Genomic DNA, 9,676 nt, shown 5'->3' on the forward strand with positions numbered 1-9,676 from the left:
AGTTAGCCTCAAGGAAACCCAAAGCCAAGGATACCAGCAATCTATTTGGTGCAGATTTGGGGATCAAGGATTGGGGAATGAGAACTGGATCAAAAATTGTGGAGACAGTTTTAGTCAGCTTTTTTACCAGGGTGGCCAAAAGACCTAACAAGAACAATTAGAAGAAAAGTTTACTTTGGGGCTCAAGGTTCCGGAGATCTCAGTCCTTAGACAGCCAACTCCATATCTCTGGGCCGAGGTAAGGTGAAAACATCAAGGCCAGAGAATGTGGGTGGGGAAAGTAGTTCAGGACATGACAACAGGAAGCAGAGAGAGATCTCTTGTATACCAGGGACAAAATATAACCCCCAAAGGTACATCCCAATGACTTACCTCTTCCAGCCACACCTCACCTACCTAGGTTACCACCCAGTTAAATACACTCAGCTGAGTTAATGTCCTGATCTAGGTTAAGGCACTCATAACCCAATCATTTCACCTCCAAATTTTCTTGGATTGTCTAACACATAAGCTTTTGGGAGACATCTCATGATGTCTAACATGATGTCTAACATCTAAACCATGAGACAGATACATAGCTTTGGATAGATTTCATGGATCAATGATCCAGAATTGGGATCAGAAACTCTGGATAGGGTGTTAAAAAGTCATTTCCTTATGATGCTATTCACTTGTGTGGAGTTGGCTAAGATTTGTATAGATGAGGCAATGATGTTGCAAGTATCTTTCAGCTCTGCCCTGTCCTAGAGTGAACCTCCATCTTTAGAACTGTAAGCTTTCATGTGGAATGGGAAAGAGTGGGATATGCTTGGGGAATATGAGGTAGTTCATTCTGTTTGCAGTGTCTGGTGGAAATGAGGGAGTCCTGAGAAATATACCTGCCTGGATAGACAAAGGAGGAGCTTCTTAAATACTAAGAGTGATTGGATATACAGCAGAAGAGACTTGGTTTAACAGCAGTGAGTCTTATAAATTGGATTTTGGCATGAATACCAATTAGGTGACCTTCATAACTATCATATCCAAGGAAAGAGAAAAGGAGAACCTGAGCGGCTGAGGGGATTTCTACTCTGAATCCTGGTTTTCTTATCATTTGAAGTTAGACATCAGATGAAATTCTTTTGTTGCTTTTGAACTGTAATGCATTATAATTTGATTTATCACAGGCAAAAGAAACTAGTATCATATAACAAAATTTAAAATATATATATATATATATATATATATATATATTTATTTATTAAATAATGTAGATGGTCTTTCTAGACCACATTATTTTTTCTAAACTGAATCAGCATATGCATTGTTCTCTCTTTTATTAGAACAATATAATCATAGTTCTGATATAGATGGCTGTGATTGGGATGACTAGTGGACTATATTTAAACAACTGGAAGTAGAGTAGAGAGCAGAAGAAATAATTTATCCAAGTAGTCATAGGTTATCATTTCATTGAACAGGCAGGTCAATTTAGCTTCATCGATAGATGAGTGGAGTGTGACACAGGGCAGAGTAAATTGGGGGGGGAATATTGGGTGTGCTTGTGGCACTGGTCTTTCTATAGTACTATTGATCTCAATCAACCAAGTCTATACACTGCAGGATTATACCAAGATTTAGAATACTAAGACTGTAAGTTTTCCACCTTTTCCAGCTCAGCTTTACTCTTAGAGACACATCTTTTTAGGTGATATTAAATATTGCCTGCAAGTAAATAGAGGTGGAAAGTGAAGCCTTCCTGTGAGCAGGGTGGAGAAGTTGGTCAGTGCTCAAGACTTTTTCTCAGATTTATGCCTCACTTGTGTATGAAGACATAGACTCAGTGTGCGGCCCAAATTAAGTTTGTTTTCTAAAAATAAAATATAAATCTACTGAAATCAAATCTAACTAGATCTTAAGGGGAAAAATATCTAAATGGTGTGGTTTATTTCCCCCTGGCTGAGGGGATATGGAAACTTATCTAAAAGGGCTTTTTGAGTTGTGGTCTCTGAGACTGTTTTTAAAAAAACAATAACCCTCCCTTTGCATGCTGTGTGTATGACAGGAGATACTTGAGTCTTTTGCCTCCTAATTTAGAGGAAATTTAAGGCCCGTGATGATGATGAGAGAAATGTGAGAGAAGACTTCATTTATGGCAAATTGGGGTTTTTCCCTCAGTGTGTGGATTTTGAAGTTGAGTGGTAAAGAGCCTTGAAGGAGGCTATGGTGTTGAACTTTTCAACAGATGAACAGAAGGGCTCATTGTCCAGAGGAATTGGTTACATCATAAGTCAGAACAATAGGGGTCACATGACGTCATGGGAGGAATACTGAAATGGGAGTCTTGGGTTTAATTAAGTCTTTGTCTTGCCTCTTCTTTGGGATGAGAGATGGGGAAATAGGATACTTTTATTTGTGAGCCTCTTCTTACTGTGTGGATGAGGATATGATTTCTACATTTCTAATAATCTCAGGGTTCCTTAGTATGGAGAAATAGTTATCACTAGGAGCCCTTGGCCAGAAATTTAACTTCAGTTCATCTTAACACGTTGCTTCTAATAACTGCTTCCAGGTCTTTGCTATATCCAAAAGGATTAAAAAAAAAAAAAAAAAGAGAGAGAGAGAGAGAGGGAGAGTGGAATGAATCTGACATAACTTTCCTATGTACACATATGAATATATCATAGCAAATCTCATCATTATTTATATCCACAAGAAATTAATTAAAAAATAACTATGGGTAAATGGCAAAAAGATCAATAGAGAGAAGGAAGCAGCAGGTGGGGAGAGAGAAGGGGAAGGAGGTATACTAGGGTTTGAGTTAGAATAAATTATATTCCATGCTTGAATAATTATGTTAAAATGGATACTACTGTAATGCATAACTAAAAATAATCAATAAAAAAGTAAAATCTTAAAAAAAAAACACACACAAGAAACCCAGTTTACTTCAAGGACCTTATCATTACAGTAATAATGTGGCCCAGGTTGACCTTGAAGCCATTTGAGCACAGTATGATAAAATCAGATTGATTTCTAAGATCTCAAATGTGGGTCTAAAGACAGATTCTCTGGTATGTTTGAATCTTAAGAGTATTTTTTTTTTTCAGTTTGCATTTTGTGTGTGTGTGTGTGTGTGTGTGTGTCAGGGGGAGGAGGTACCAGGGATTGAACTCAGGGGCACTCAACCACTGAGCCACATCCACAGCCCTATTTTGTATTTTATTTAAAGACAGGGTCTCTGTGAATTGCTTAGCCCCTCGGCTTTTGCTGAGGCTGGCTTTGAACTCAAGATTCTCCTGCCTCAGTCTCTCAACCTGTTGGGATCATAGGTGTGTGCCACTGTACACTGGCTGCATTTTGTTTGGGTGCTAAGTGGACCCAAAGTACCTCAAACTTACAAACATGACATTCTTTTCCACTGAAAATTCTCAATTGCAAAACATTTTCATAGAATAAGTATTTAGGTTGCTAAGTTGGTGTCTTTAAAATTGAGTTATTGGGCATATTTTGTGAGATTTGAGATTCATGTTTTTCTTTTGAAATGGGGTCTATGGGGCTGGGATTATAGCACAGTGGTACAGCACTTGTCTAGTATAGAAGCAAAAAAGTAAATAAATAAAAGGAAAATACAAAAAGGCCCATGTAATTTCATCCTTGAGTAACACTTGACATCATCAGTTGGCTTCTGCTGTGTAACAAACCATTCTGAAATTTACTGGCTAAAAAACAATAGCCATTTATTCATTACACAATTTTGTGGGTTGGCAATTTGGACTGAGATCTTCTGGGGAGTGGAGTTGTGTTTCTGGCTGGGCTTACTCATCTGTGCCTGTGGTCAGCTGCCCAGTCTACTAGGGCAGGCTGGTGTAGGATGAGCTCAGTAGGGGTGGCTCTGGTTGCCTCATGTCTTCCTACACTCTCGTGGGCTTATTCTCAGGAGGTGACTGATTTCCTAAAGACCTAGGTTTAGAACTAATTAGGTCTCTTAAGATCTACTGGAACTGAATGTCAGCTTTTCTCATCTTCTATTGGTGAAAGCAAGCCAGATCAGATCTCCCTGCTCCTATTCCCTTACACCATAATCCTTCAAGAAATGAAGACAGGGAGGGAAATCATGGCTACCATTTTTTTGCATTTTGCAAACAATAAGCTGAACCTCGTGGACCAGTTTTTTTTTTTTTTTTTTTTCCTAAGTGTGCTTAGTAGGAACCTCAGATTTGCCAGTAAATGTGATAGCTAGGGTCAGGTACAGAATCAGGGGAAGATTTATGGGCAATGACTTGTACTTGGTCTTCTATGCTTTTAAATAAAGAAGATCTGGTTTTATCTGATTTTGTTTATGTTCAGCTGTTTTGCTAAAATGTTAGAAGTCAAAAGAATAACAATGTAGGCTATAGGGATGTGAACTGAAAAGAAGAAAATTTAAACAGGGTCTTAAAATAATGGGTTTATCTACTATATTTATTTATTCAACCTGTCATGATTGGAATTATTTTAAATAATTTATATCTCATAAAACTGTAGCTACTGAAAGGAAAAAGGGAGAATGGAGATACTCAGCAATGGGAAGAACATTTTTGTCCAAAGACAGGAACACAAACGTAGGCTCTGTTTTATACCCCAGGATTCACATTTTAAGTATCTTTATTAGTTTACTTTGAGGCCATGCTAGGCATTGGAAATAACCTAAACAGACTTGATTTGTGTGACTTTGAAAATGTGTATTGAACCTAAGATAGCTAATATTTTTCTTTGGTTCTGGTTTCAAATGGGGAAATATGCTTAATTATGGCTTGCATCATGGCCTGGAAATTGTAGCATTTATATGTTGATGTAACTTGCTTGAATGTAAAAGGAGGACTATGTATAGGTAAGGGCACATATGTAAATGGATCCAAAGCATGTTTGGCAAGGCAGAGAAACCAAAGGAAAAGAGGAAAATCACATTACCTGCCAAACATTTAAGGGCCATATGCCAAGAGTTGCCTCCGCTTCCTCTAACTCTGTAGCCATGTTTGGATTTCACCCTTTTACATAAAAATCTACTTGAGTTTAGCCTCAAAATTTTAGAGGAGAAGGAGAAAAGCCTTTTAGTGATTTCAGCACAATTATTTCTGGAAAAAAAATGCACTTGAGTGTATGGTAATTTCTACAGCATGCATTTTAAGAAGAGTCTGGGCTTCATTTTAGAAGTCAACATTTGAGGATGGATGTGGATAGTTTTACAGATTTTCATCTACAGGAACTATTTCAATTTTCAAATGCAGAGATCCTCATCAAATCAGCCAGTTGTATCAGTTAGATACTGCCACTTAATGCTATAAAATAAAAAATCTCTAACTCAGTGATTTACATGGACAGTCATTTATTCCCTTGAAGCTTTGTGTTAACAGGGATCTACAGATCTAGGCCTGGTAGCTGGCTGTGCTCCAAGTTTCAGGTCCAGCTCGGCTTGGCTGGGATAGCTCTGCTTCCTGAATAAGACATCCTGGGGTCCAAGCTAAGTGGGGAATACTACTGGGGCGGGGGAGGGTGTGTTCTTCTTAGGACAAATAACCAAGGTACAAGAGTGAGTAGAAAAGCCTGAAGTTGCTTAAGCCTATGCCCAGAAATGGGCCTTTGCCATCTCTGCTTACATGTATTTGGCCAGAGTAGGTGGCATGGCCAAGGCCAAATTCAGGGAATAGGCAAGTGCATTCTGTTTCTTTTAGTGAGAGAAACCGAGGTTGCCTTGGAAAGTAAGTGAATTCTGAGAGGTATGAAGCATAGGGAGAATAGTGCAACCCAGCAGATCTCTGAGGATCTTGTATTCTCTAGTGTTAACCTGAGCAAGTCATCTATTGTCACTCAAGACGGGGATTTTCAAGTCTCATGTGGTTTTATCCCTTTAAAAACAAGGAAAAAATTTTCTCAGAAAGTTCTCTAATATATGTTTCTGTATGCAAAACATGTTAAACAAGAAAATCAAAACTAAATTTTTCATTTCTGGCCAATTTGCATTTTTATACACCAGAGCTTCACTATCATCTGAGTGTGAATTTCAGCTGATTTGTAATAATGTGTAAATAAGACAGTTTATTTTATTTATAATTTTTGTTTTCTCTCTCTCTCTCTTTTTTTTTTGGTATTGAGGATTGAATGAACCCAGGAGCAGTTTACCACTGAGCCACATCTCCAGCCTATTTTATTATTTATTTGAGACAGAGTCTCACTAAGTTGCTGAGGGCTTTGCTAAATTGCTGAAGCTGGCCTAGAACTTGCAACCTTCCTGTCTCAGTCTCCCAAATTACTGGATTACAGGAGTATGCCACTCTACCTGTCAATTTACATTTTTTAAAAAGAAAAGCTATTAAAGATCAAATTGCTTCAAAATTATAATTTTTTTATCATAGCCCTAGAATTTGAATATTAGTAAAACAAGCCAATATTTGACTTTGAAAGAAGAATAAGCTACTAAATTTCAAATTTGCTTTTTATTTTTGGTCATTGTTTTGTTTCAGTTACTAACATTTGTACTTCTTTCTTTCAAGGGGAAATAATTTTATTGTTCACCCAGGCCTACTTCGCTTCTTTCTCTCTTAAGACTTGGTTGGGTGGGCTAGTGGTCCTTGAAAGTGGAATTGAATAAAAATTCAGCATTGATAGCATGAAACTATTGACCTTATCTCTTCACAGATTGATGTTCTGCCAGAAATTGTGGAGGCCGTGGAGGGAAAGGTGGAAGTCTTCCTGGATGGAGGTGTAAGGAAAGGCACTGATGTTCTGAAAGCTCTGGCCCTGGGTGCTAAGGCTGTGTTTGTGGGGAGACCCATCATATGGGGCTTGGCCTTCCAGGTAATTAGACAAATAAATAAATACATAAAGCAAGATGAATCAATAGTGATATAGTTGGACTTTTAAAGAAAAGTAAGCTATTCAATTTCAAATTTGCTTTTTTTTTTTTTTTCCTTCCAGTTACTGAAACCAACTGATTTACCCAATAGTTCTGTGTCTTTTACTTCTTTAGGGGGAAAAAGGTGTCCAAGATGTCCTTGAGATACTAAAGGAAGAATTTCGGTTGGCCATGGCTCTGAGTGGTAAGGCTCTTATTCACATATATAACTTTCTTTTCTTCTGTGGACTTTAAGTCAGGCTCCTTGATAGAGAGAAGTGGTTTTAGCAGGAAGAAAATGGAGTCATTTGTTGCACATTAAATTTGAAGATGATTTCCTATTTTCAGTTTTGGTTCAGAGCTCTCTGAACTGAGGGATTCTATAGTGAGCAGTTAGATTCTATCCTTGATAGTTTTATTAGGGATACTTTGGTTGGTATGAGTACCTTAAGGGTGGATGCTACATCATGCTCTTTCTCATCTCATAACATATCAATACATAAATCTCACTGACCTGTCAACACTTCCACTTGGCTATCTAAGTGGCATGTCAAATTCCACTTGGTCAAAACTAGGTTGCTAACTTTCTCCATTAGATCAGTTCCACCTGTAGTTTCTCTTGTCTCAGTCTTATAGGATGTGTGTTAGTCAGCTTTCTGTTGCTGTGACAAAAAACCTGAGATAATCAACTTGCAAGGAGGAAAGATTCATGTTAGCTCATGACTTGAGAGGTGTCAGTCCATGGTTGCTGGATCCTATAGCTTTGGGTCAGGGGTGAGGCTGAACATATGGTGGAAGCACCTTGGAAGGAAAACTTTTCTCCTCATGGCAGCTGGGAAGCAGAGAAAGAGAAAGAGAGAAAGGAAGAAGCATATCTTCATATCTTTGAAGATATGCCCTCAAGGATCTAACCCTTTCACAATCTCCTCAATAGTCCCATAGGCTCCAGACCACGCCTGTAACACGCCGACGGAATACCCCAGGACATTTATGATCCAGATGATAGCACTTGGGTCATTCCTGAGTCTTCTTTTTGTTCTCATTCCCTCACATCCACAAGGGCTCTATCTTCAGAATATAATGAGGATCTGCCCTCACTCATCACCTCCACTGCCAGGGCCATCATCATCTCTCTTCCTGTGGGTATTGCTGGTCTGCCTCTCCATCTGACCTCCCTTCTGAGGTTCTCTATTGATCATCGGAGCTGAATGATCAGTTTAAATTCAGATCACTTAATTCAGATCCCATTAATATTCTGATCAGACCTGTCCAAGAGCTTGGTTTACTCAGAGCCAAGCACTGAAGTCCTTACCATGCTTCACAAGGCCATATGCGGTTTGACCTCTGTTGCTTTTGTGATCACAGCTTCCTCCACTGTCACCCTTGGTCATTCCTCCTGAGCCACACTTGAGTCCTGGATGTCCCTTATCTCTGTCGGACACATCTAGGAATTTTGCATTGGCTGCTTCCTCCTAATGGATGATTCCTCACAGATATCTCTATGAAGAACGTCCTTGGGTTCTCAACGCTTTCACATAGAAATCGTACCTTTATTCCCCCCACAAAGGCCCACCTTGGCTGCTCTATTTAAAATAACATCCATTTTCCATCTCTTTGACTTCCACTTTTCTTTCCCAGTGTTCTTATGCCATTGCTTTTCTTTAGCATCCATTACCTTCTATAGATAATATTTCATATGATTCACTTTTTAATTTACATGTCCTCTCAGATATAAGAAATGTTAAGCAGGGGATCTTTGTCTGCTGTCTTCACTGTCGTATTTCAATGCCTACTGCCGTACTTGACATTGAAATAACAACAAATAAATATTTGTCGAAAGAATAGATAAATGTTATTATTAGCGACTGTTTCAAATTTGGCACAGAATGAACCTCTAGCTGCAAAGAATGACCTTGAATAAATCATCAGCTACCCCAGTTTCAAAGCTAAAGAGGGATTCTTTTTTTTTCTGACCCAAAGGATCCAGATTGTTCACAAAGATAGAACTCCTGAAATTAAACTGTTTACTCACCACTGTCTTGAGCCTGTTAGAGCCTCCCCAAGAAGAATGCCATCCCGTGAATCCTCACTTTGCATTTTAATTTGGTACAGACATATATCCTAAAAGAGAGCTTTCAGCCACTAGCTCTCTATTAAATGTGGCAGAAAGAATACACTCTTTGTGTTAATAAAAATATGTGCCAGTCATTTTGTGTTAAGGACTGTTTAGGTAATAAAAATGGTCTCATGCCACATAAGATTTGGCAAGCCTACCTTGAATCATAAACCTTACATTTGTCAAGTTTTACATTCCTTGGGAAAACGATTACCTGCCTGATTATTATTGCATTCATTCCATATTAAATGTATGCATTATTTTTTTCAGGGTGCCAGAATGTGAAAGTCATTGACAAGACATTGGTGAGGAAAAATCCTTTGGCTGTTTCCAAGATCTGACAGTGCACAATATTTTCCCATCTGTATTATTTTTTTTCAGCATGTATTACTTGACAAAGAGACACTGTGCAGAGGGTGACCACAGTCTGTAATTCCCCACTTCAATACAAAGGGTGTCGTTCTTCTCTAACAAAATAGCAATCCCTTTTAGTTCATTGCTTTTGACTTTTCAATGGGTGTCATAGGAACTTTTTTAGAAGAAATGGACTTGCATCCTGGAAATATATTAACTGTTAAAAAGAAAACATTGAAAATGTGTTTAGACAACGTCATCCTCTGGCAGGTAAAAGTGCTGAAAAACAAAAGATATCCTTTGGTAAAACTGGAGGTAGCTAACTCAGAGGTAAAAAGATAATGTTCTCACTC

At 38.3% G+C, this 9,676-nt stretch overlaps 1 protein-coding gene across 1 annotated transcript in view; it reads left to right on the top strand.

Annotated features, from left to right (window-relative positions):
• The window catches only part of Hao1 (hydroxyacid oxidase 1), a 55,317-nt gene extending 46,007 nt beyond the window's left edge, over positions 1 to 9,310 (top strand). The window contains exons 6-8 of the mRNA XM_076848962.2: positions 6,658 to 6,816; positions 6,989 to 7,058; positions 9,240 to 9,310. Of these exons, the coding sequence (XP_076705077.1) occupies positions 6,658 to 6,816; positions 6,989 to 7,058; positions 9,240 to 9,310 (300 nt within the window). The remainder of the gene's footprint in view (positions 1 to 6,657; positions 6,817 to 6,988; positions 7,059 to 9,239) is intronic.
• Positions 9,311 to 9,676: the final 366 nt, after the last annotated feature.

This window comes from Callospermophilus lateralis, chromosome 3, assembly GCF_048772815.1.
Source record: "Callospermophilus lateralis isolate mCalLat2 chromosome 3, mCalLat2.hap1, whole genome shotgun sequence".
In the NCBI taxonomy this organism is placed as follows: Eukaryota; Metazoa; Chordata; class Mammalia; order Rodentia; family Sciuridae; genus Callospermophilus; species Callospermophilus lateralis.